This window comes from Sus scrofa, chromosome 14 (genome assembly GCF_000003025.6).
Source record: "Sus scrofa isolate TJ Tabasco breed Duroc chromosome 14, Sscrofa11.1, whole genome shotgun sequence".
Lineage (NCBI taxonomy): Eukaryota > Metazoa > Chordata > Mammalia > Artiodactyla > Suidae > Sus > Sus scrofa.
Genome location: NC_010456.5, coordinates 30,519,948 through 30,546,691, shown reverse-complemented (window position 1 = coordinate 30,546,691; position 26,744 = coordinate 30,519,948). Strand labels below are relative to the sequence as shown.

Here is a 26,744-nt window from a genome sequence, read left to right as displayed (position 1 = left end):
GGAACGAAGTACCAACTGTCTACGACACAGATGAACCTTGAAAACATGAAGCTGTGAAAGATGCCGTCATAAAAGGACAAATACTGAGTAATTCAACTTACATGAAATATCTAGAAGATGCAAATGCAGAGAAAGCAAGCATATTAGTAGTTGCCAGGGGCTAGGCAAATGGGGGGATGGGGAATTGGCTGCTAATGAATAGGGCGTTTACTTTTGGGATGAGAAAAATGCTGACAATTAGATTACAATAATATCAGCACTATATAGTGGCATTGTGAATATACTAAAACCCACAGAATTATATACTTTTAATGGGCGAGTTTTAGCTATGTAAATTATATCTCAATCAATATGCTGCATTTCCAAATTATAGGAACCAGAACTACCTTAACCCATTAATTCCACAAACCAGTGACCTACTGAGTGGCTGGCCGGCAGTGGGCTAGATTCCCTGAAGAGGGAGAGATAATGAGATTTGATCACTCTCAAGTGGGGCCTTGGTGCTAAACCAGTTGTATAGGTGGACAGTGATGAAAACCCCTGACCCAGGGATTAAAGAGATCTCCCTTGGGATCCACTGATTAGCGTGTTAATATTGTTAGATCTTGGGCTGGTTTCTCCTTCGCGGTTCTGTCAATGGGGTTAAGAATTAACACACTCTATTCTGAGGGTGCTTGGGAGGACAAATAGAAACAGATTAGCATCTGGGAAGTGCTCAATACTTGCTGGGCCACCACAGTTATACGCCCCAAGTTGTGCTCAGAAGAGTATTATTAAGCCAGACCATCTGGGGCTGACTGTGAGGTCTCTGATTCCCGACCGTGGAAAAGTTCGCTCACAAGGTGAAGCAGTGGGTTCTAAGAGCGCCTGCGCAGCTGCGCCCCCCAGCCCGCGGGAGCATGTGTCCCGCCCTGGCGCGTGCGCGTGCCGGCGGTTGCCGAGCAACCGGCCGGCGCGGCTACGGCGCGGGTATGGAGGCGTCCAGGGCAGTGAGCGCTGCGGTCCGCGAGCACCTGCGGCGATTGTGTCTGCAGGAGTTCCCCTGCGGCACGGGCAGCTGGGTACGGAGCTGGAGGGGCGGCTGGAAGAGGCGCTCGGGGGTCTGGGGACGGAGGAGACTGACCAGCGGCCAGTCTGGCTGAGGGGGCCTCCAGCCCAGAGTTTGGCTAATTTGGAGACGCCTGGATCTGGGTGTTAAGGGGACGCCCTGACCTGGCGCGTGGGAATGGTGATAGACCGTGCGAACTGGGATACCGCAGGGGTGGACGGAATGGGTCCCACAAGGACCTGTGGGCGCTGCTCCAGGGTGGAGGGCAGGGACCCCGCCTCCCTGGGACGACATCCTGAGCACATTATGCTGATCTGGGGCAGGCCCCTGGCTCTCTTAAAGACACCAGGCTCCTCCTAGAGTGAAAGATCCTCCTGAGAGCGAGGTTTGCAGTTAGGACCCTGCTGCAGTGTGGCCAGAGGCCACCCGCTAAGTGCAAGAGAAGCATAACATCTAGAACCTAGGGCTTCTCAAGCGTGCGAAGAAATATCGAGTCCTCATTGGTTCCCATGGACTGTCATCTGGTTCCTGTTCTCATGGAAGAGAAAACTGAGCCTTATCAGCTCAGTTCTCTTGTCAGCTGACTCCCATTCTCCTAGAAAACTGAGACCCCAATCAGGGAACTGAATTTTTTGTTTTGTCAACAAACATTGAGGCGTTCCTTGGTGGCTCAGCCAGTTAACGATCCCACATTGTCACTGCTGTGGCTCGGGTTCAGTCGGTGGCCTGGGAACCTTCTGTGTGCTGCAGGTGAGTGGCTAAGACCCTCCCAAAACAAACACTGATTGCGTTCCTACTATGTACCCGACATTGTGCTGAGCTTTAGGGTTTCATAGAGGAAAAGGTGGGAGAAAGTAAACTCCAAATCCTTTCATCTTCCACTTATGTCATCTAAAGATTCTGAATTTACCTTTTCAGCCTTTACCACCTCTTCCTCAGAAACCTTTCCTTGAAGAATTCCATCCCACAGATTGCCTTCTGCGCTGCCCCTCCCCACCTTCTAAACTATCCCTCATTGTCCTGTTTTACAATGTATTCTATTTTGAGAGTTTTGAATCCTTGAGAGGAGCTGAGCCTCAGAGAAATTTTCTGCCTCCACCCCTGCAGAATAAGTCACGCTTTCTTCCTCAAACTTGGCGAGCATGGCGGGAGCTGATCCCCAGAGAGGAGGAGGCTGTGAACCCTGGGGAGGAGACCGTGGAGGCCCTGCTGGGCCTGGTGCGAAGCCCCCACTCACCCTGGGCTCTGCTGGAAGACTCAAGTGCAGAGGACCGTTTTCTGAAAGAACTGGCCATCCAGAATCCCCTGATGTTCAAAGACAGCTTCTTGTACACCTACTTTAGGTCGCTCCGGGTGGTGGACAAACAGGTAAGTGCTGGGAGCGAACACCAGAGTACAGGGCTATTGCCTTTTCAGAATTCAGTGGTAAGACCTAGCTCTGCCCCCTGCTAATTAATCTCACCACCTTGTCCACTGAACAGGGCCAACGGTCCCGGCAAGCTGGCACAGTCTGTCACCCAGAGATCCCCAGCCAGGAAGGGCCCCTAATGTCCTTGAATCCAAAGCCAATTGAGGAGTCAGACAGGCCCCTGAAGCTTCTGGTCTGACCCTGCTGAGTGTACGCTAGAGTGATTCCTTAAGACCATGGGGTTTGCTGTGGCTCTGGACAGTGAAGAAAATGAGACTCCTGCCCTCGGGAGCTCACAGTCCAACACGGGACACAGGACAGTGAGCTGGAAATTGTATAACACCTATATTCAGGGGAAGGGTGAGGGTTGAGAGGTGAGAGGCCACTGCAATGGCCAAGTCTTGGATTCTGGCAAAAGGATGCAGCCAAGGCGTGCTGGCTCGGGGAGAGGTTTGGGTGTAGGGTGGTCCCTCTCGAAGATGGACACTCACGTTCCCCCTGTGGCACAAAGGAATGGGCAGCAGCATCTCTGCAGCACCAGGATGCAGGTTTGACCCAGTCCAGCACAGTGGGTTAAATGATCTGGTGCTGTGGTGTAGGTCGCAACTGCAGCTCAGATCTGATCCCTGGCCCAGGAATTCCATATGCCGCAGGGAGGTCAAAAGATGGATGTACCAGTGCTCCTTCACCCAGTGGAACTCTGAACTCTCTTTCCTTCCCTTCCAGGTGAGCCTGGTGGACAAAGACCTCCTGAAATTTGTGAAGCTCGAAGAGTTGATACTGAGTGCAAATCGGATCAAGGAGGTCAATGCTGCCAACCTGCCCCCAACTCTCAAGGTAAAGGAGCCCATTTCCATTTCCAGTCTTGGAGCCAGTGCTCCAAACCCCACCCCAAGAAGGTTTGGCCATCATGACTGCGTGCCAAGGACCAACCCCAGGCTTTTGCGTAGGTCAGATTCCTCAAAAAATTCAACATAGAATTTCTGTATGACCCAGCAATTCTACTCCCAGGTACACACCCCAAAGAAGTGAAGGCAGGGACTCAAACAGATTCTTTTTTTTTATTTTTATTTTTTCTGTTATAGTTGGTTTACAGTGCTCTGTCAATTTCTACTGTACAGCAAAGTTTCCCAGTCATCCATATATATACATATTTTTTTCTCATATTATCCTCCATCATGTTGCATCACAAGTGGCTAGATATAGTTCCCTGTTCTATACAGCTCAAACGGATTCTCTTTTTAATTTTTTAATACCTATTTTTTTTGGCTGTGCCCATGACATACAGAATTTCTCTGGCCAGGGATCGAACCCATGCCACAGTAGTGACAATGCCAGGTCCTTAACCCACAGAGCCACGAGCTGCAGCTACAGCTTCTGGCCTATGCCACAGCTGCAGTGACGTAGGATCTGAGCTACATCTGTGACCTATACTGCAGTTTGCAGCAACTCTGGATCCCTAACCCACTGAGCAAGGCCAGGGATCAAACCCACATCCATGAATACTAGCTGGGTTCGTTACTACTGAGTCACAATGGGAACTCCAAAATGGTCTTAATTTTAAATTAAATGCTAAAACTAGTGGATTTAATGGCAGAGGAAACTCATAAATATGGCTCAGTGCTGGGCTCAGGAAAAAACAGGCGAGGCTTTGGAGGAGAAATATGAGAACTCTGTTATCTTTGGGTATATTCCCTATTCCACACAGGTTCCTTTTGGCTTTCCCAGAGAGATGTTTTCATGGGTTGAGAAGTTGCCAAAATGTTACGCATGTCCCCTCCCACCATCTCCAACATCACCTCTGCTCCAAATTAAAAAAAAAAAAATTATTAGCCTACAGTTGATTTACAATGTTGTGTTGCTCCAGATTTTAAAGTTTCCTTCATAAAAGGAAAAGAAACTTTCCAACACCTGCTGCAGGAATATTTTCTTTCTGAATTTTTTTTTGGCTGCGCCTGCAGCATGCAGAAGTTCCCAGGCCTGAGATTGAACCCACACCGCTGAGGTAACCCAAGCCACTGCAATGACAACTGCCAGGTCTCTAACCCACTGAGCAACAAGGGAACACCTCTTTCCTTGTTTATTATTTTTCTTTTCTTTTTACAGCTGCATTTGGGGCATGTGAAAGTTCCTGGGCTAGGGGTCCAATTGGAGCTGCAGCTGCCAGTCTACACCACAACCACGACAACACCATATCTGAGCTACACCTGCTACCGACACTGCAGCTCATGGCAATGCCAGGTCCTTAACCCACTAAGCAAGGCCAGGGATCGAACCCGCATCTTTGTGGTTCCCAACCCACTGAGCCACAGTGGGAACTCCTCTTTCTGGATTTTTAAAAAGGCATCCATATGGACGAGGGAGATGCGGCATGAGTCCTTGGGAAGTCCTCGCTGAGCTGCCCAGGGCAGGAGGAGGCAGGCAGTTGGTTCTGTGTTGACCAGGCTCACGGCCCTCTTCCTGCCCGTGCTGCAGGTGCTGGAGCTCTACGGCAACAAGATGACCAGCATGGAGTGTCTGTGTGCCCACCCGCCCCCGGGGCTCCAGCACTTGGGGTTGGGTCACAACAAGCTTCTGGGCCCCATGGAAAGCCTATACGTCACCAGCGATCACTGGTAACTTGGGAGCCCCATGTGGAAAGAGGGAGGACAGGACTGAGCTTTGGATCTCGGCTGGCCTACGCTGGTGGCTTGGAGAAGCCTGCTTTACTCTTTTGTATCATAATTCTTGGTTGCTGCCAACGCCAAACCTAGGATTTATTTCTCTACCCAATGAACCAAAAATCTCACTGAAGCCCAGGGAAGGACACTGAGAGGGAGTGGGAGTGAGTGGGACCTTTGCTTTGCAGGCATGCTCTAGATTCAGGGTTTCTGTGGGTGCTGGGGCCAGAGAGTTCTTCATGGGGGGTTTGGGGGGGTGCTGGGCACCGGAGGAAGTTGAGCAGCATCCCTGGCCTCTACCCACCAGCTTCCAATAGCACCCACCCCACACCGGCTATGACAACCAAAAGGCCTCTAGGCAGCTCCAAATGTGTGTGGCAGGGGAGGGGGCGGTGGCGAAAGCACCCCTAGTTGAGAACCGCTGCCCTACAGATAACTCTGGGTTTGACTCTGTGTCCTTGGTGGGGGAGCAGTGGGAGAGGGAAACCCTGGATCTGAGGAGTCTGAGGGCTTCAGAGACCACCCGTGAGAGGCCATCGGAGGACGTAGGGCTGCGGTGGGGGGAGGGCAGCTGTTAGAACCAGCTGGGACAACTACCAGGGGTTCTGCATCCTGGGCAGCACTTCCAGGGAGTCAGGTTTACTGCTGTTCCTGTCGTCACAGCCTGGCAGGGGCACAGGGCACAGGGCAACATCACTCCCCTGTTGCCCAGGTAGCCCGGGGATGGAAGGCCTGTCTCTCTGACCCCACTTACCTCCTTCCTCCTCTTTCTTCCACTCTTGGCCAAGCTGCCTCTACCCAGTCTTGGCTTCGTGGGATTCCAGATCCCTTTCTTCCACTAACCTCAGTTGTCAGGCCATGTGACACAGGAAGGAAACACAGGCTTTGGACTCTCTGTGACAGCTGAGTTCACACTTGTACCATGGACAGAGTTCCAAGGGTTTCTGATTTTTTTTTTTTTTTTAGGTATAGTTGATTTCCTGTGTGTCATCAGGTTCTGTTGTAGAGCAAAGTGACCCAATTACACACAGTTTCCTGTGCTGTACAGTAGGGCCCTGTTGCCCATCCATTCCAAACGTAACAGTTTGCATCCAAAACCCCAAACTGCCCGTCCATCCCCTCCCCGCCGCCCTTACTCCCTGGAACCATGAGTCTGCTCTCCTTGGCCGTGATCTCTTTCTGTTTTGTAGGTAGGATCTTCTGTGCCATATTTTAGATTCTACATGTAAGTGGCATCATATGGTATTTGTCTTTTTCTTTCTGGCTTACTTCACTTAGTGTGAGAATCTCGAGTTCTATTTATGTTACTGCAGATGGCATTAGTTGTGTTTTTTATGGCTGAGTAGTATTCCATTGTATACATGTACTGCATCTTTTAATCCATTCACCTGTCGATGGATGTTTAGGTTGTTTCCATGTCTTGGCTATCGAGAATAGTGCTGCGATGAACATAGGGGTGGATGTATCATTTTGAATGAATGTTCTATTTGGATATATGCCCAGGAGTGGGATTGCTGGATCATACGAGGTTCTGAGTTTTTTTTTTTTTTTTAGGGCCACACCCACAGCATATGGAGGTTCCCAGGCTAGGGGTCTAATTGGAGGTGTAGCTGCCAGCCTACAACACAGCAATGCCAGATCTGAGCCGCATCTTCGACCTACACCACAGCTCACGGCAACACCAGATCCTTAACCCACTGAGCGAGGCCAGGGATTGAACCTGAAACCTCATGGTTCCTAGTCGGATTCGTTTCTGTTGCACCACGACGGGAACTCCGAGGTTCTGATTTTTGATTCGGAACACATGCCTGCCATAACACAATCTGCTTAATGCTAAGTGTGGATTTCATAGAAACGTGTGTGAAACCTCTGTCTTTTCGCTGTTGTCAAGTTAAAAGGAGGCTGCACTTCTTGAAAATCAGTTTTGCTGATGTTTCTACCAGTTCTCTTGAAGGAGGCTGATACTGCGTAAAATCTGTGTGCTGGTCCCCATGAAATGTTCTTCTCGGGTATTTTCCATGACTGGCTGGCCAGCATCACGGGCAGGATGAACGGAGGGAGGAAGGGGGACGTGATGTACCTGAGCTCACCGGGTGGAGAGACGTGTGACGAAGAGACTGTGCGAATGAGGTGGCCCCTGGGGTTTTCTGTTTGTTTCTCCCCCCTCTGTTCTCAGAGCTGAAATTGATTTGCTGGCTTGTGCAGGAGGGAGGCCACCCCTGCCCCTTCCTCCTCACCAGGCCGGGATGCCAGGTGCCTCCTCTGCCCTCACCGGCCCCTTCTTCACCCACGTGTCCCAAGATCTGAACCAAACAGCTTCCTCTGGTCCTGTGTGGGTCTGGCTCCGGAGTGCATCCTTCAGCTTTGAGACCCCCTCAAGCCCATACCCTCTGCCCGGCCCCTGTTTCCCTGCCTCTCCTACCCCCATCCACTGCTCCTCTGCTTTCCTCACCAGTCTGTCCATCTCTGCTGAGAACTTTCTGGATGCAGAACACGCTATCAGGTTCTATGGGAGATAGCCAGATGGTTAACCGAGAAGAGATCTGCATAGTGGGGTGGAGTGGGGATGTGAGGCCATTTCTGTGCCACCGTGAGGAGAGAGGGAGCTGGGACAACCAGAAGGCCCTTCTCGGCAGGGGGCTAACTTGGGTCAAGGGCAGCTCAGGCATGAGTGGAGGATGGGCAGAGTCTCCCATCCTGCCCTCAGCTCTGGGCCTCTCGAGTCCTGGACGCAGGGTGCCAGGGGAGGCTGGGCAGGGCAGGCACAGCAGCAGGACCCCTCTGCTTTTCTCAGCTGGCCTCTCAGCTCCTGGATGGTCCTGCTCACCTTTTAGGCCCAACCTCGTCTCCCTGGACCTGGGCTTCAATGACCTGACAGACCTGCAGAGCATGGTGGCCAGCCTGAGGACACTGCAGTACCTGAGGCTGCTGGTGCTGCAGGGGAACCCGCTGGCCCTGGTGCCCTACTACCGGGGCTTCACCATCGACAGCCTGTCTGGACTCTGCGTGCTGGACGACATCACCGTGGCGTCCAGTGAGAAGCATCAGTTCCGGGGGCTTGGTCACAGCGGGGGTGAGGGCGCTGGTGGGCGGGGTGGGGGGTGCCCTGCTCACTCATCCACCACCCTGTTGGGTGCACTGGTGTCTGCGTCACCCACCCTCCCTGGCTGACCCAGACCCTGGTCAGGTGTGGCTCACTTTCTTGGTCAGATTTCTCTCCGAGATTTTCTTCCTTGCAATTGAGATTTAGGGACAGGAATGTTAGGGCGGAGGGGACCGTCCCATCTTAGACAAACAGGAAACATTCTCTAAAGCACTTTCTTCACGTCCATGGTGGCTTGAGATCACCCCCTGGTGGCTCATACCACAAGCTGTATCACCACCTTCTCAAGGTCTGGGTGACAAAACACCGATAAGAAAAGCTATACCTACTGTCTACCAGGCACTAAGGTACCATATTCTCCATCCAAAACTGTCCTCTAAAGCAGCCACTGCCACTCCCAGTGTACAGATCGAAAACAAGGCTTGAGGGGTGTCTTGTACCCCCAAATCACTGTGTGATGAGCTTGGCAGAGCTGGGATTTGAACCCAAGTCTGCAAAGTGAGGCTCAGCCCGGTTCGGAGGAAAGAAGGCAGGAGCCCTTCTCATCTGCCCTCCCTCCTTCACTGTCCGTCTGCCCACACCCTCTCCGCCACTTCCTCACCCCTGCCCGTTCCCCGCTGCAGATCTCCTGGCACATGAGGCACAGCTAGTGGTGACTATTGGAAACGTCAGAGGGGTTCTGGACTCCTCAATCTTGGACCCAGAACCAGGGCCCCAAGGCCCTTTCATCACTTACAGCTATTATGTAACCTATGATTTTGTGGAAGATGAGGAAGGCGAGGGAGATGACTACGGTGGCGTGCTGGCTGAGGTGCATCCCCGCCCCTACTGTTCCTGAGCATGTGGGGGGGGGGCTCTGCTCTGGGGTCCTCAGGGTCTCCTGTGCAGGCAGAATGGCTTTGGGGATCTAGGAAAGCCCTTAACGTGGGTCTTTCCAATTCATATCCTGCTCTGAGCAGGAGGCTGGCTTCTGCTGAGCCCTTTCTAGCAGCTGGAGCCATTCTCAACCATGCTCGCCCCTCCTTGACCCCCTTGAAATAGGAGCAAATGACCTCCCAAGGGAGCAGCCGGGACTTCCACAGCTGGGCTGATGGCTTCTCAGCCCTGGTCTCCAGCTCCCGCACCCTGCCCCGTCTCCCTTCCCCTCAATGTCACCAACTAGGAACAATGCAAGGGTTCCCTATCTTGTGCAAAAGTTATTACTATTTTTACTCTTAACATAGAACTTTCAGAGTAAACCAGACTGGTGTCTTTTGTTTTTTGTTTTTTAACTTTCTGCCTCCACGTCCACGCTGTGCTGTGGAGTTGACAGTGCCGCCCCTCCAGCCAATTGGACACCTGTTTCTACCAAGCTTACTTGCTGTCAGGCAAGCGCTCTGGGGCGGCAGCCCTGCCTGTGTTTGCCTTTCTTCTCTGGCAGATCGTCAGGCCTTCTCCCAGCACCGAGCAGCTGGGCGAGGACATTCTTGAAGAGGTCATTGAAGAGACTGAAGACTCGGTGGAGTCTGGGCCTGAATCATTGTCACAGTCGGGGGAGCTGGCAGAGTCTCTGGCCTCTGGGGGATCAGCACCCTTGCCGCGCTCCACAGACTCTGCAGAAGAGCTGGCCAAGCTGCGGCCGCATCTGGACCCCCGGCTCCTCCCTTCCCCGGGGTGAAGATGCACACCTAGCCAGCCTTCTGGCAGGGGGCGGTGGGGGGGGGGAGAAACACCAGGGTGGCATGGGCCCAGACCGCCCCCACACTTCACACCCCCATCCCCCCCCACATACCCATTAAGGGTCTGCTTTCTCTTGGCCAACCGGCCACCCTTCTGTGGTGCTGGCCCACAGTCACCCTCTGTGCCGCCCATGCAGATCTCAGAGGGCCTCTCAGCCTGGTCCCTGGCACTGCCCCCAGGCCATGGACCCCATATCTCCATCTCCCTCCCCAAGGACAGTTCTCTTCAGTACAGTCCGCAAGCCCTGGGCTGATGTCATTCCCTGTGGCTATGAGATGCAGCACACCCTCAAGGACCTGGTGCCGCTCAAGGCCTTCCTGCTGTCCGGGACCACGGTCACCATCGTGGAGGAGAAGGTGGGTGGCTGGAGTTCTCAGGGTTCACACACTGCCCGCCCCCTTCTCTGTCCTGCTCTTCTATCGGGGATCTGCAGCCCTGCTCCCTTGTTGGCAGGGTCTCGGCACCTTTCCGGAAAGGTCCGGGCTAGCCCCAACCTGGCCTCTGTTCTCTAGATTCTCTCCTGGCCTGTATCCGTGCCGCCTTCCCCTGACAGTCCCTTGCCGGCCAAGAAGGGAAAAGGGGAGAAGGACAAGAAAGGGAAGAAGGAGAAAGAAGAGAAAGACAAGAAGGGAAAAGACGTGAAAGACAAGGCAGGCAGAGCGGAGGAGAAAGAACCAGCCAAGGTACCCCCTCCAGGGGGTGGAGCTGAAGGTGCTCTGGGGTCCCCTGCCCGTTCCGCCCACTCGCCCCCCGGCCCTCTCCCCACAGGAGCCGAAGGGTGTCAAGAAGAAGAAAGAGCTTCCAAAGGAACTGCGCCAGGACCCGCCCATCCTGAGAGTTCTGGGCAGCGGCCTGGTGATCCTGGAGCCCCTGCTCGCGGGGGAGCCTTTCGTGTCCACTGTGTGCAACTTCGGGGTGGTCCGCACTTTGGAGACCGACCAGCTGACGTCTGCCAGGGTATAGCAGCGCCCCTGCCCTCGGAAGGAAGCCGAGGGCTGGGATGGGAGCTGGCCAGGCTGCGGGAGGGAGGGGGAGGCGAGCTGGGGGAGGGGGGCCCAGAACCATTGGAGGGTGGGGGCAAGTGGAGGGGGTCACGTAGCAAGAGTGGCCTGCATGCCAGGCAGCCTGCTTGGGTACGAGGGGCCAGTCAAGCGGGCAGGTCGGGCAGCTCCTTCCCAGGTGACCCTGCCCTGCCTTCTGGTCCAGGAGAGACACGGGGTGGGGGTGGGGTGTCGAGAACACCCAGTAGAAGGCACTGGAACCTGCACCCACCTCCTTCCACCCCCTCCAGTGAGGAACTTATTTTGTGGTTGTTTCTCTCAGGATGCAAAGAAGAATAAGAGTAAGAAGGCTAAAAAAGGTAAGAGATGGTGATGGTAACAGGGCAGCGCAGGGAGGGAGTGGTTACCGAGGACCAGTCCTAGTGGCTCATGAAGGTATAAAATGCCACAGCCTGGGTGGCTTATGAACAACTGGACACTTTCTGTTATTTCTAGCTGCTCTCGAGGCGAGGAAGACCAAGACCAAGGTGCCAGCACTATCAGGTGGGCGTCTTCTTACCGGTTCGTAACGCGTGGCCGCTCTCCTCTCCCAGTGGGAGGAGAGAGCGTCTCCCTCCGCCTTCATGACGTAATCGCCTCCCAAAGGCCACATCTCTTAATAGCATCACCTTTGGGGGGGGGGATTTCAACAAAGGAATTGGAGGAGGGGGAACACACAAATATAGCAAGACCTGCTGAAGGGTCAGCCTGACTGGGGACCAAAGGGACGGAAGGATGGAGAATGGGATCTTCCAGCTGGTGGGAGGGTCATGTCCTCCCTGAGGACCAAACCCTGTGTCTTCCCAGCAGCCCTGAGACACAGCTGCGGGCTGCAGTCTTGACACAGGCAGGAAAGGCTTTCTGGGTTAGGGCCCAGGATCAAGGGGGTGGGGAGACTCAGGGTTGGGAAGGGCCCAGCGTCCTTCTGGCTCAGCGGTGGTCCTGTCCGTGCAAGACCTTAGCCCTTATTTGCCATGGGGAAGCCTGGAACTATTGTATGGCCAGTGGCAGCCATCGAAGTAGGTCAGTTTTAGATTCGATTTTTATTTATTTATTTATTTATTTTGTCTTTTTGCTATTTCTTGGGCCGCTCCCGCGGAATATGGAGGTTCCCAGGCTAGGGGTCGAATCGGAGCTGTAGCCACCGGCCTACACCAGAGCCACAGCAACGCGGGATCCGAGCCACGTCTGCGACCTACACCACCGCTCACGGCAACGCCGGATCGTTAACCCACTGAGCAAGAGCAGGGACCGAACCCGCAACCTCATGGTTCCTAGTCGGATTCGTTAACCAATGCACCAGGACGGGAACTCCTAGATTCGATTTTTAGAACTGTCTGGCTTGAAGGGAGAGACAGGAGACAGTGAGCCCAGCTGGGAGACCACTGCCAAAGTATAAAGGCAAGATCATACATAGCAGCACTAGTCACAATAGCCAAGAAGTGGAAATAGCCCTAGTGGCCATCAGCGGATAAATGGATAAACAAAATGTGATCCCATCCATACCATGGAGTATATCTCAGTCCCAAAAAGAAAGGAAGCACTGACACATCCTACACTCTGGATGAACCTTGAAAACACAATGCTAAGGAAAAGAAGTTAGACACAAAAGACCACGTAGTGGGAAGTTCCTGTTGTGGCTCAGCAGTAACCAATCCAACAAGTATCCATGCAGACTCGAGTTTAATTCCTGGCCTCACTCAATGGGTTAAGGATCTGGCATTGCCATGAGCTCTGGTGTAGGTCGCAGATGTGGCTCAGATCCCATGTTGCTGTGGCTGTGGCGTAGGCCAGCAGATGTAGCTCTGATTCCACCCCTAGCCTGGGAACCTCCATATGCCTTAGGTGTGACCCTAAAAAGACAAAAAAAAAAAGCCCACATAGCGTATAATTCCACATGTATGAAATGTCGACAATAGTCAAATCCATAGAAACAGAAAGTAGATTAGTGATTGGGAGGTGGGGAGCACATGTGACTGCTTAATGGTGTGGGGTGTCCTTTTGGGGTGATGAGAATGTTCTGGAACTAGACAGAGATGATGGTTGCACAATATTGTGAACACACTAAAAATACTGAACTGTACATTTTCAAATGGTTTAAATGTTCAGCTATATGGAAATTTTAGCATGGTGAGAAATAATTCACCTTAGGAAAAAAAGGGTAAAGGAGTTTCTGTCGTGGTGCAGCAGACACAAATCTGACTAGGAACCATGAGGTTGTGGGTTTGATCCCCGGCCTCGCTCAGTGGGTTAAGGATCCAGCATTGCCGTGAACTGTGGTGTAGGTCACAGACACGGCTCAGATATGGCATTGCTGTGGCTGTGGTGTAGGTCGGTGGCTGCAGCTCTGATTCGACTCCTAGCCTGGGAACCTCCATATGCCGTGGGTACGGCCCTAAAAAGACAAAAAGACAAAAAAAAAAAAAAAAAAAAAAAAAAAGAAGAAGAAGAAAGAAAAAGGGGATAAGGCAAGAAATGGTGTAAGAGCCTGGACTTAGGACTTGGTGGCGGGGGTGGTGTGGAGGAGATGGAGCTGAGAGCTGCGAGGGAGATGGGACTTGCAGACCCTGTGACCCCTCTGGGAGCAGGAGGGTCTTCTGCCCGGGGTCTGTGAATGGGAACAGAGGGCGAGGAGCTGCTTGGGGCTGGGGGAGATGAGCTCAGTTTTGGGATGTGAAGTTGAAGCATGCAGTGCATCCAGGAAGCCTGCCCCTCACCTTCCCACTATTGCCAGTGCTGCAGTATCCACTCCTCTTCTCTGTCCTCATCTCCTGACTCCACACCAGTCAGACCACCCTGCTCTTCACCCAGATGGTGGTAGTTGCTGCCTTCCTGCACCCCCTCCTCCCAGCCAACCACGCTCTCCATCAGTCCCCAAGGCCATCTTATTTGCAAGTCTGGTTGAGCCGCTGCCCTGCTGGAAATCGTTCCAGGACTTCCTGCTGGCCACGTCACAAAATCCACGTGTCCATGGCCTGCAAGGCCCTGAGAGGTCTCCCCAGGGTACTTATTTGGCACTTCCCACCCTGTTCACTCAGCTGCTGCTTCATGGGTCATCTCCACTTCAGTGACCCCTCTTCAGGGAAGTTGACCCTCTGGATTAGTCTAGGTCCTTTGTCTTCCTCACAGCATCCTGTGATTTCCTCTACAGCACTTATCGCAATGCTAATTACCTAGATGTGAATCTGTGTAATTGCTTGATTTTTATCCTGTCCACTACACTGTAAGTCGCAGGGGGCAAGGCCTATGCCTGTGTTATTTGAAGTCACACAGGAGTTCTTTGGTGGCACAATGAACTAAGGATCCAGCATTATCACTGCTGTGGCTCTGGTTACTGCTGTGACGAGGGTTTGATCCCTGGCCCAGAAACTTCTGTGTACTATGGATGTGGTCAAAAAAATAAAGTCACATAGTCCCCAGCCCCCAGATAGTAGGCACATAGTAGGCCTTCAATAAGCATTGAATGAATGAATGAATGACTTATATAGGTGGGGTCTAAAGCCATGAAAATACATAAGCGTATGTTGACAGAGAATAGAGAAAGATTGAGCACAGCGCCCTGGGGAACACTACAGACTTTGAGCGGGAAGGGAAAGCAGGACCTGCAAGGATCAAACTTAACTGTGTCCTGAAACAAAGCTCAAGGCTACTGACAGGAATACAAAAATAGCCAGCACGAAAGGTAAAGTTTGCAATGTCTTCCATTCTTAAAACATTTCCAGGCATGCAAAAAAGCAAGAAAATTCAGTATGTAATGAGAAGTTTTTAATCATAATGGACTCAGAAATGATGTATATGATAGAATTCATAGACAAGAATATCAAAGCAGTTATTATTCTTGTATTCCATATCTTCAAGAAGCCAGAGGAAAGACTGACCACGTTATATAGTAGCATGGGAGATAAATCAAACTTTTAGAGATAGAAACTATAATGTCATTTGAAAAATACACTCAGTGGGATTAATGGCAGATTAGACAAGACAGAAGAAAAGATTAGTAAACTTGAAGCAGTAGAAACTATCCAGAACTAAACTCAGAAAAATGGCTGGAAGAAAAATGAACAGAGTGTCAGAGAATTTTAGGAAAATTCCAAGGAAATAATGTCCATGGAGTTGGAGCCCCCAAAGGAGTGAGGAGAGCTGAAAGACTATCTGAGAAAATAATTGCTGAAACATTTCTAAATTAGTTGGAAACCATAAAGAGATCCAGACACTTCAATGAATCCTAAACCCAGGAAACATGGAGAAAATTAAGCCAAGGTAGATAACAGGAGGCTTGCTTAAAATCAGTGATAAAGAGAAAAAAAAATTTTTTTTTTTTTGTCTTTTGTTGTTGTTGTTGTTGCTATTTCTTGGGCCGCTCCTGCGGCATATGGAGGTTCCCAGGCTAGGGGTTGAATCAGAGCTGTAGCAACCCGCCTATGCCAGAGCCACAGCAACGCAGGATCCGAGCTGCGTCTGCAACCTACACCACAGCTCACGGCAACGCCGGATCGTTAACCCACTGAGCAAGGGCAGGGACCGAACCCGCAACCTCATGGTTCCTAGTCGGATTCGTTAACCACTGCGCCACGACGGGAACTCCATAAAGAGAAAAATTTAAAGCAGATCAGAGGGAAAAAAATGACATTCCATACAGAGAAGCAAAGATAAAGATGACACCAGATTTATCCTCGGAAAAGAAATGCAAACTAGGGGAGAGTGGAAGAACAGAGGACGTCTCAAACACTTAAAGAAAAGTAACTATCAACTTAAATGTCTTTACCCAACAAAAATATCTTTCAAAAACAAAGATGACACGAAGGCCTGCGGCGGGTGTTGACGCGATGTGATTTCTGCCCAGTGCTCTGAATGTCAAAGTGAAGAAATTCAATGAAGCGCAGGTAAATGGCGGGAGTAACTATATGACTCTCTTAAGGTAGCCAAATGCCTCGTCATCTAATTAGTGACACGCATGAATGGATGAACGAGATTCCCACTGTCCCTACCTACTATCCAGCGAAACCACAGCCAAGGGAACGGGCTTGGCGGAATCAGCGGGGAAAGAAGACCCTGTTGAGCTTGACTCTAGTCTGGCACGGTGAAGAGACATGAGAGGTGTAGAATAAGTGGGAGGCCCCCGGCGTCCCGTCCCGTGGTCTCCCCGCGAGGGGCGGCGCGGGGCGGGGGTCCGCCGGCCTTGTAAGAGAAATGCAAATCAAAACTACCATGAGATATCACCTCACACCAGTCAGAATGGCCATCATTAATAAATCCACAAATAACAAGTGCTGGAGGGGCTGTGGAGAAAAGGGAACCCTCCTGCACTGTTGGTGGGAATGTAAACTGGTACAGCCACTATGGAGAACAGTTTGGAGATACCTTAGAAATCTATACATAGAACTTCCATATGACCCTGCAATCCCACTCTTGGGCATCTCTCCGGACAAAGCTCTACTTAAAAGAGACACATGCACCTGCATGTTCATAGCAGCACTATTCACAATAGCCAGGACATGGAAACAACCCAAATGTCCATTGACAGAGGATTGGATTCGGAAGATGTGGTATATATACACAATGGAATACTACTCAGCCATAAAAAAGAATGACATAATGCCATTTGCAGCAACATGGATGGAACTAGAGAATCTCATACTGAGTGAAATGAGCCAGAAAGACAAAGACAAATACCATGTGATATCACTTATAACTGGAATCTAATATCCAGCACCAATGAACATCTCTTCAGAAAAGAAAATCATAGACTTGGAGAAGAGACTCGTGGCTGCCTGATGGGAGGGGGAGGGAGCGGGAGGGATCGGGAGTTTGGGCTTATCAGACACAACTTAGAATAGATTTACAAGGAGATCCTGCTGAATAGCATTGAGAACTTTGTCTACTCATGTTGCAACAGAAGAAAGGGTGGGGGAAAAATGTAATGTATACATGTAAGGATAACCTGACCCCCTTGCTGTACAGTGGGAAAATAAAAAAAAATTATAAAAAAAAGATGAAATTAACACTTTTCCAGAGCTACAAATGCTCAGTGTATCACCAGTGTGCCTGTATTACAAGAAATATTAAAGGAAAAAATAATGTCAGGACTCCCCGCTGTGACATAGTAGATTAAGAATCCAACTGCAGTGGCTTGGTTATTGCAGAGGTGCAGGTTCAATTCCTGGCCCAGTGCAGTGGTTAAAGGATCCAGCATGGCTGCAGCTGCAGCACAGATTGGAGTTACAGCTCAGATTCAATCCCTGGCCTGGGAATTTCCACATGCTGAAGATGTGGCCATTAAAAAAAAAAAATCAGATGAAAACCTGGATCTGCACGAAGAAATCAAGAGCACTGGAAAGGTAACTATGGGTGAATACAAAGACTTTTTACTTAAATATATTTAAATGATAGTTAATTGTTTAATGCGAAAAATAACTATATCATGATGCTTATATAGAGAAGTAAATTGTATGTTAACAGTAGCACAAAGGCTAAGGGTGGGAGTAATGAGAGAAATGGAAGCATGTCATTGTAAGGTTCTTACACTATATATGAAATGGTTTACTATTGCTTGTAGCTAGACTGATAAGTTATTTATTTTAAAGTCTAAGCAATAAGTTTAGATAAAGTAAAATAAGCAAAGGTTTATTTTAAACTCTAAACAACACAACACAACTATACTTCAATAAATAAAATAAAATAAAATGGGACAACAAAGCTAATTAGCCAACAAAGGAGAGAAAATAGGTTTCGTAAAAATATTCAGTTAATATAAAGTTGGAAATAAGAAGAAACAAAGAACACGAGACAAATAGAAAACAACAAGATGATAGAATTAAACCCAATTATATTAACAGTCATGTTAAATATAAATGATCTAAGCATCCAGTTAAAAGGTAGAGATGATTCAGATTGAATAAAAAAGTATGTTGCCTACCAGTAACCCTCTTTAAATATAAAATTACAAAAATATTAGAAATAAATGGATGGAAAAAGATATTCACACTAACACTAATCAGAAGAAAATGGGAGTAGTTGGTTTAGTATCAAAGTAGATTTCATAGCAAACACTATTACTAGGGGTAAAAATGGTAATGTCACAATAAAAGAGTCAGTTCGTCGGATGGATGTAACAATTCTAAGCATATAAGCACCTAATAATTGAGCTTCAAAATGCAAACTTATAGAAGTACAAGGAGAAATAGACAAATCCGAAATTACATTCAGAGATTTCAACACAAGTAAGTAATTGATAGAACAAGTAGACAGAAAATAAGGTTGTAGAAGACTTGAATCACGTAGCCAATGAACTTGAGCTAACTGAATCCTATAGAGAACTCTATCCAATGAGATACATTTTAAAAAAATTGAAGTATGAAGTATAGGAGTTCCTGTCATAGCCCAGCAGTTAATGAACCCAACTAGTATCCATGACGACTTGGGTTCGATCCCTGGCCTTGCTCAGTGGGTTAAGGATCCAGCGCTGCCGTGAGCTGTGGTGTAGGTCACAGATGCGGCTAGAATCCAGCATGGCTGTGGCTGTGGCATAGGCCGGTGGCTAGATCTCTAATTGGACCCCTAGCCTGGGACCCTCCATATGCCATGGGTGCGGCCCTAAAAATAATTTAAAAAATTTTTTTTAATAAAAAATTGAAGTGTAGTTGATTTACAATGTTGTGTTAATTTCTGCTGTACGGCAAAATGATTCACATTTTTTAGGCCATGCCCATGAGATGTGGAAGTTCCCAGGTCTGGGATCAAACCCATGCTGTAGCAGCTGCTGCTACTGTGACAACACAAGATCCTTAACCTGCTGTGCCACAAGAGAACGCTTACATTCCTTTTTATATTCTTTTCTGTTATGGTTTATCACAGGATATTGAATATAGTTCCCTGTGCAATGCAGTAGCACCTTGTTATTTTGTATATAGTAGTTTGTATCTGCTAGTCCTTAACTACTAATTTATCCCTCCTCCACCCCCTTTCCCCTTTGGTAACCATAAATCTGTTCTCTATGTCTGAAAGTCTGTTTCTATTTTGTAGATAGGTTCGTTTGTGTCATATTTTAGATTCCACTTAGAAGTGATATCATATGGTATTTGTCTTTCTGACTTACTTTCTGACTTACTTTACCTAGTATGATAATCTCTAGTTGCATCCATGTTGCTGCTAATGGCATTATTTCATTCTTTTTTTTTTTTTTTTTTTGGCTTTTTGTTATTTCTTTGGGCCGCTCCCGAGGCATATGGAGGTTCCCAGGCTAGGGGTCTAATCGGAGCTGTAGCCGCCAGCCTACACCAGAGCCACAGCAACGCTGGATCCGAACCGCGTCTGCAGCCTACACTACAGCTCACGGCAACGCCGGATCCTTAACCCACTGAGCAAGGGCAGGGACAGAATCCGCAACCTCATGGTTCCTAGTCGGATTCATTAACCTCTGCACCACGACGGGAACTCCTATTTCATTCTTTTTAATGGCTGAGTAGTATTCCATTGTATATACGTGTACCATATCATCTTTATCCATTCATCTGTTGATGGACATTTAGGTTATTTCCTTGTCTTGGCTATTGTAAATAGTGCTGCGGTGAACATAGGGGTGTGTGTATCTTTTTGAATTATAGTTTTGTCCATATATATGCTCTGGAGTGGAATTGCTGGATAACATGGCAACTCCATTTTTAGTTTTTTCAGGAATCTCCCTAATGTCTTCCATGATGGTTATACCAACACTTCCCACCAACAGCCCACACACATTCTTTAAGTGCATGCGGAACTGAGATATTCCATAACCTGGGCCATAAAATAAGTCTCAATAAGTTTAAAAGAATTCAGATCATATAAAGTATCCTCTGACCACAGAGGAATTAAACTAGACATCAGTAACAGAAAAATATTTCCCAAATCCCCCAATTTTTAGGAGTTCTTGCTGTGGTGCAACAGGATCAGCTGTGTCACTGCAGTGCCAGGACACCGGTTCAACCCCAGCCCATCATGGCATGGCACAGTGGGTTAAAGGATCCTGCATTGCCTATGCCACGTAGGTTGCAACTGCAGCTTGAATCTGATCTCTGGCCCAAGAACTCCATATGCCATAGAACAGCAGAAAAAGAAAAAGCCACCACCTTTAGGGAAAAAAATTGTGTATATGTGTGTGACTGGGTCACTTTGCTGTTCAGGGGAAATTGAAGGAATGTTGCAAATCAACTATACTTATATAATTAATAAAAATTAAAATTGTTTAAAATCCCCAAATTTTTAGAAACTAACACACTTCTAAACCCATGGGTCAAAGAAATCAAAAGGGAAATTAAGAAGCATTTTTAACCGAATGGAAATAAAAACACAAAATATCAAAATTAGTAAAATATAACAAGCAATATTTGGAAATAATTTTATAGCTTAAAGAATTTTAGTGCTTAAATTAGAAAAGCTGGGAATTCCCGTCGTGGCTCAGTGGTTAGCGAATCCGACTAGGAACCATGGGGTTGCGGGTTCGATCCCTGGCCTTGCTCAGCGGGTTAAAAGATCCGGCGTTGCCGTGAGCTGTGGTGTAGGTCGCAGACGCGGCTCGGATCCTGCGTTGCTGTGGTTCTGGCGTAGGCCGGCAGCTACGGCTCCGATTTGACCCCTAGCCTGGGAATCTCCATTTGCTGCAGGAGTGGCCCAAGAAATGGCAAAAAAAAAAAAAGACCAAAAAAAAAAAATTAGAAAAGCTTCTCAAACCAATAGGTGAGTTACTAGGGTTGAAGACTATAGGGTTGGTATGCAAAACTGTTTCCATATACTAGCAATGAATAATCAGAAATTAAAATTTTAAGACAATACCATTTACAGTAGGATTGAAAAGTATAAAATTGCCACAAATCTGATAAAGATGTAGAAGTTCTATATACTGAAAACTATAAAATGTTGCTAAGAGAAATCGGAGACCTAAGTAGGTGGAGAGAGTACTATGTACATAGATCAGGAGATTCAATATTGTTAAGATGTTGGTTTTCTTCAAATTGATCTACAGATTCAACAAAATCTCAGTCATAATCCTGGAGCAATTTTTTTTGGGGGGGGTGAGAATCAGCTTGCTGATTTCATGGACCTAGAATAGACAAAACTTTGAAAAAGAACAAAGGACTCACATTGCTGGAATTCATGACACATACAAATATGGACATGAGATTTGTGATTGGGCCCTGGGGGGTAAAAGGGCTTTAAAATTTAAAAAAAAAAAAAAGCATTTTTGCAGATCTCTTTAATGTCTAGCTTGACTGAAGACAGTTGCATTTGCATAGCTGCTTCTGCAGTCAGTCTCTAATGTGTTGCTATAGTTGAAGTATTTGAAGAAAACCATCCTCTCATGGACATGTAACTGGAAAAAAGGGAAATATTTTTTTCTTTTTTCTTTTGTATTTTCTAGGGCTGCACCCGCTGCATATGGAGGTTCCCAGGCTAGGGGTCGAATTGGAGCTATAGTCACCGGCCTACACCAGAGCCACAGCAACACGGGATCCGAGCCGCGTCTGCGACCTACACCACAGCTCATGGCAACGCCAGATCTTTAACCCACTGAGTGAGGCCAGGGATGGAACCCGAAACCTCATGGTTCCTAGTTGGATTCGTTTCCGCTGCGCTTCGCCACGACAGGAACTCCTTTTTTTCTTTTTTACATTGCATTTTGAACTGCTGTCTTACTCATGCACACCTGTTTATTGTTATTGTAACATACTGAATTACGCAGATCTTTCATCTGTTTATACAGTTTTATCCAAAAATAATTTTTTTTTTTTTGGCCCCATCTGCATCATGTCGACATTCCCAGGCCAGGGATGTGGCAACACCAGATCCTTATCCCACTGTGCCACAAGCGAACTTCCAGTCACATATGTTCCTTATTATCACTCTCATCATTAGAAAAGTCTTGAGTTTGGAAAACTAAGTTGATTGTGGCTGATACAGTGTTCCAAAATTCTAATTTCTACTTAAAATTTCAAATGCTATGTGTTCATCAAAATCCTTTCAGTTCTTTTCCCTCAAGTGCAAGGCTTGCTTCTTTCTTTTTTTTTTTTTTTTTTTTGTTTTTTAGAAAACATTTGCCAAATATTCACGTCGAAATAACCGGTTTGTCAGTGTTCAAGTTAACAGGTGTTCCAAGGAAAAGCAGCTAGTTCTGCTTGTAACTCAGACTTGTTAAATGCTCTAATAAGATGTAATTTAATATTATTCCTCATTACAGTTAAGACCCAAGGGCGGATTCTGATTCCAAAACCCTGTTTGCCTTGGGACCGGGGTCAGATTTGCGCTTGGGGGATGTGGAATGAGCCGGTCTGGGGAAGCCGGGCACTGCCAGCCCGCTTATCGCTCCAGATTCACATTTATTTTTTCAGAGCTAAAATCTGCGGTTACAGTGAACGACGGTGACTACGTCCCCGACGCCCTGACGGTGGAGGTCCAGATCCAGTTGATCCAGTGCCGTTCGACAGAGGAGGCGCTCCGGACGCTTCTGTAGCGCGGGATTAAAGGCTGTTCCGACTCCGCAGCTCCGCTTCTGTCCGCCTCGGTGGCGCGTCCTGGGAAGCGGGTGCTGGCTGGGGGCGCTGGGGGCGTGGCCGGGACTGGGAGCTGGTGGTAAGGAGCGGGGAGCTGGCGGGGGAGAGCAGGTGGCGACCTCGGTAGAACGGGTCCCCTCCGCCGGCTGGTTCGCCGGGAGCTGAGTGAGGGCACCTGCTGCGGCCCCGGGCCCGCCCCTCCAGAGGCCCCGCCCCAAGCCTGGCCTCCAAAGCTGGAGAGGCGGGCTGCGGGGGGTGGGGGGTGGCGGGGGGGTGTGGCCAGCGCTCTAGGGCTACGGCCCGGCCCTGCCCCAGGTCAGAGCCCAGCGGAGCGAGCTCCTGGTCGGTGTCGACTCGGCGTCAGGGCTCAGGTAGGTCCGCGAGGGATGAGTGGTGTCTGGCTTGGGGCGCCTGGAACCCAGCTGCTGGGAGGGTCTGAGGGGCGCCAAGACCTCGCCTGGGAGGCGCAGACTTGGCCGCGCTGGCGTCGTGGTCGCACTCACTGCGGGAGCGGTCACCGGCCCCCAGTGGACTGTTGGGGCCAGGTGGGCTCCTGCTGCCTCTCCGCTTCTTTCGCTCCGCTGGGCGGCCGGAGCCAGGGCTTGTAGACGGGGCCAACCTGGGCCCTTGCGCTGGACTCCACCGGGCAGCGCAGCTCCCTGTGCTCAGGCCAGGAGGGGTGTCCGCCGCGGGGTTCTGGGGACCCTACAACAGCCCCTTAGACACGCGCGAGTGGAGATGTACCAGCTCTCGACCCTTTCCCTCATTGGAGCGTGATGGGTCACCGAGACCTGTGAGGAGGACCCGAGGCAGCTGTCACCCTAGAGACAATGTCAGAACCTTGGAGCTCAGCACCCACTTGAAGGGGGGCGTGTGCTCGCTTAAGCCCCTGCAGTTTAAGGACTAGGCTTGGCGGCTCGCAGTGCAGAGGGAGGCTTTAGCAGGTACTGAACTGGATTCACAGGTGTGTGGAGTGGGGAGGAGATGAATGGCCCCCGTCACTGCGGTTGGGAGTTGCGGGTTCATTCCCACAGTGGAGGGACGTGGGGGGAGAGCGCTGGATGCGAGCCTGGGGAACTCTGTGGGTAAAGGGTCCACAGCGTGCCTATTTGGCCCCTGAGAGGCCCAAGTCAAAACCAAACCACTGGAATTGCCATCGTGGCTCAGCGGAACGAATCTGACTAGTATCCATGAGGACGCGCGGTTTCATCCCTGGCCTCCCTCAGTGGGTTAAAGATCTTGGGTTGCCATGAACTGCGATGTAGGTCGCAGACACAGCTTGGATTCTCCGTTGCTGTGGCTGTGGTGTAGGCCAGCAGCTGCAGTTCCAATTTGACCCCTATCCTGGGAACTTCCAATATGCAGAACCTGCGGCCCTAAAAAGCAAAAAAGACCAAACCACTGGCTTTACATCCTTCTCAGTAAACAGCACCACTGACCCACCTCCCAACTCCTGCTGGGTGCCTCACACACCTGGAAGTAATTTTTCACACCTGAAACCCAATGGTTCTTACATCCTCCACAGCCACCAGCAGTCTCAGCTGTGCTCGCGTCCTGACTGATGCAAGTTTGCTGGCTGGTCTCCTGTTTCCATACTTGCCCTTCCACCATCCATTATCTAAGCAGCAGCAGCAGCAGCAGCAGTGACCCTCCAAACAATGTAAATTCTTCTGCTGCCTCTGCTAAATCTCTGGTGCTTACAGAGTTCTTTCCCAAACCCCTCACCGTGGTCCCTGCAGGTGACCTTCCTCAGGCTATTGTTCGTGATTCACCACCTACCACGTTCCTCCTTGCTCTTTACACTCCAGCCACACTACACACCTCCTTCTTCAGGAGCTCTATACTTAACTATTTCTGATGCCCAGAACACTGTCTCCCAGATCTTTAATGCAGTTTGGTTCCTCATTCCATTCAGTTCTTGCCCAGGTGTTCTCAACTACCAGAGGCTAAAATGGCCTTCCCGGTTACCGTGTTCCATTACACTGCTTTAACTTCTTCTCAGCACTCTCTGAAGTGCTACCTGGCATTCTGGTCTCTTTGTGAGGGCTGTGACTCTGCCTGTCTGGCCTGCATCCCTGGCAGCTATAAGAGATGCTTTTGCAGTAGTGGCAGAAGGAACAGACGGGATGAGGTTAATGGGGCATGAAGACTGGATGAAAGTGATGGCAGCTGCATCAGGACACAGCAGGGGAGGTAAAGAGGAAGTGATGAAGGCCTGCCTTTGCTACTGTGGACCTTTGGCAGGTTACTGTGCCGAGTTATCCTTTCTCAGCCTTCTCTTTTGGATTGCTCAGAGAAAACCAGGGCTCCATAGGTGGCAGGGGAGCCATCCCGGTACAAGTCTCCAGCTTTCCTACTTGCTTTCCTGCTCTTCCTGTATGTGTTTTTTTTCCTAAAGCCCCATTCCTCCCCAGGAAACCCAGGCTACTTCAGGCAGAGGTGAAGGATGTGTGCTGTGGTGGCCACAGCCACCTGCTGCTGCACTGCAGTGATTGGAGCAAACTCCCTAAGGGCAGTGCCAGGGGCTGTCATCTCTAAGGCACAAAACACAGGGCCTGCCACCAAGACTCAAGACTTTTTTCGAAATAACCTGTGCCATTTTCACTAAAGCTCATTAGGTACTTGGGTTTCTTAGGAAATGCTGAAAACGGCTGTGGTGCCTCAGTTTTAAAGTGACTACAAGTCCTTTTAGAAAAAAAAGTTGACTCAGGAGCCCTCTAATGACAGCAGAAGGGAAACAAGGGCTGGCATAGCAGGTGTCATCTGGGAAAGGGACATGTGAAAAGAATAAACAAAAAGGAATTAGCTGTCACATGTTGGTAACTTGCTCTTGGGGCGGGGCAGGGCGGGGTGATGGGTGGTGGGGGCTGGCTCACTCATCAGCTCTCTCCTCGCAGGACCTGCCATGTTCCGCAGGGTGGGCTGGCTGGTCCTATACAGCCTCGTGGTACTGCTCAGCTGTCTGTTCTTCCTGAAGAGAGATGCCCAGCCAGCGAGGGGGCCTGTGGTGAGACAGCCCTTCTGGGCTCCCTCAGGGCCCCGGCACAGCTCGTGTCCACCCAACCACACAGTGGCTAATTCCTTCCTGTTCCTGCCTAACCGTCACCGCCTCTTCCTGACCTATCGCCACTGCCGCAACTTTTCCATCTTGCTGGCGCCTTCAGGCTGTACTGAGGACACCTTTTTGCTCCTGGCCATCAAGTCACAGCCTGGCCATGTGGAACAGCGTGCAGCCATCCGCAACACATGGGGCCGTGCAGGAAGCTGGGCTAAGGGCCGGCAGCTGAAGCTGGTATTCCTCCTAGGAGTGGCAGGACCCACACCCCCAGCCCAGCTGCTGGCCTACGAGAGTCGGGAGTTTGATGACATCCTACAGTGGGACTTTGCTGAGGACTTCTTCAACCTGACACTCAAGGAGCTACACCTGCAGCGCTGGGTGGCAGCTGCCTGTCCCCAGGCCCATTTCATGCTAAAGGGAGATGATGATGTCTTTGTCCATGTCCCCAATGTCCTAGAATTCCTGGATGGCTGGGACCCAGCCCAGGACCTCCTAGTGGGAGATGTCATCCGCCAGGCTCCACCCAACAGGAACACCAACGTCAAATATTTCATCCCTCCTACCATGTATAGGGCCAACTATTACCCACCCTATGCTGGGGGCGGAGGGTACGTCATGTCCAGAGCCACTGTGCAGCGCCTCCAAGCAGCCGTGGAAGAGGCCGAACTCTTTCCCATTGATGATGTCTTTGTGGGGATGTGCCTGAGAAAGCTGGGGGTGAGCCCCACGCACCATGCCGGCTTCAAAACATTTGGAATACAGCGGCCGCTGGACCCTCTGGACCCCTGCCTGTACAGAGGGCTTCTTTTGGTACACCGCCTCAGACCCCTGGAGATGTGGACCATGTGGGCACTGGTGACAGATGAGGGGCTCAAGTGTGCAGCAGCCCCCTTGTCCCAGCTTCGAGGGGTGGGTTGAGTGAGTGGACTTAATTTTCCAATCACAAGGAGAAATTGAGAACCTTGAAACTTGGCCCTTGATGGTCTACAGGAAATGCTGACTTCATTTTTGTAACCCCCTCCCAAACCTTGCTAATTTTGATTAAAACGCTGAAACCCAGCTAACTTGTACCAGCACATGTTAAATGGGCAAAGCTTAGCACAAGTTGCTAGAACTCCATGGGGGACTCCTGGAGCCCCCTGGGGCTCTGCCAGTTTTGAGGTGAAGGAGTGGAGGCTACATAGGG

At 49.8% G+C, this 26,744-nt stretch overlaps 2 protein-coding genes across 9 annotated transcripts; both read left to right on the top strand.

Annotated features, from left to right (window-relative positions):
* LRRC43 (leucine rich repeat containing 43) lies at window positions 1-26,617 on the top strand. 3 transcript variants are annotated; one of them, XM_013981331.2, is made up of 14 exons: window positions 5-1,061; window positions 2,156-2,416; window positions 3,183-3,293; window positions 4,932-5,071; window positions 7,951-8,189; window positions 8,843-9,030; window positions 9,640-9,872; window positions 10,153-10,294; window positions 10,451-10,621; window positions 10,707-10,895; window positions 11,262-11,298; window positions 11,435-11,482; window positions 22,339-22,579; window positions 25,398-26,617. In XM_013981331.2, the coding sequence occupies exons 1-13, from the start codon at window positions 900-902 to the stop codon at window positions 22,458-22,460; spliced, it is 2,043 nt and encodes a 680-aa protein (XP_013836785.1). In that variant the 5' UTR covers window positions 5-899; the 3' UTR covers window positions 22,461-22,579; window positions 25,398-26,617. The 3 variants fall into 3 exon arrangements, with proteins under 3 accessions (XP_020928638.1, XP_013836785.1, XP_020928639.1); XM_021072980.1 differs by lacking the exon at window positions 5-1,061 and adding an exon at window positions 1,078-1,798; XM_021072979.1 differs by lacking the exon at window positions 25,398-26,617 and having other exon boundaries at window positions 1-1,061; window positions 11,435-11,466; window positions 22,339-22,431.
* B3GNT4 (UDP-GlcNAc:betaGal beta-1,3-N-acetylglucosaminyltransferase 4) lies at window positions 22,417-26,617 on the top strand. Of its 6 annotated transcripts, XM_021072984.1 has the most exons (3): window positions 22,879-23,444; window positions 24,026-24,160; window positions 25,398-26,617. In XM_021072984.1, exon 3 carries the CDS (start codon window positions 25,406-25,408, stop codon window positions 26,474-26,476), a length of 1,071 nt encoding a protein of 356 aa, XP_020928643.1. In that variant the 5' UTR covers window positions 22,879-23,444; window positions 24,026-24,160; window positions 25,398-25,405; the 3' UTR covers window positions 26,477-26,617. The 6 variants fall into 6 exon arrangements, with proteins under 6 accessions (XP_020928642.1, XP_020928646.1, XP_020928643.1 ...); XM_021072983.1 differs by lacking the exons at window positions 22,879-23,444; window positions 24,026-24,160 and adding an exon at window positions 22,417-22,579; XM_021072987.1 differs by lacking the exons at window positions 22,879-23,444; window positions 24,026-24,160 and adding an exon at window positions 22,711-22,871.

Coding starts and splice junctions, on each gene's coding strand:
- LRRC43 (XM_013981331.2), top strand. CDS start 900: ATGTGTCCCGCCCTGGCGCGTGCGCGTGCCGGCGGTTGCCGAGCAACC. Junction 3,294..4,931: donor ACCTGCCCCCAACTCTCAAG/GTAAAGGAGCCC, acceptor CCCGTGCTGCAG/GTGCTGGAGCTCTACGGCAA. Junction 10,896..11,261: donor ACCAGCTGACGTCTGCCAGG/GTATAGCAGCGC, acceptor TGTTTCTCTCAG/GATGCAAAGAAGAATAAGAG.
- B3GNT4 (XM_021072982.1), top strand. CDS start 24,627: ATGAGGTTAATGGGGCATGAAGACTGGATGAAAGTGATGGCAGCTGCA. Junction 24,694..25,397: donor ATCAGGACACAGCAGGGGAG/GTAAAGAGGAAG, acceptor CTCTCCTCGCAG/GACCTGCCATGTTCCGCAGG.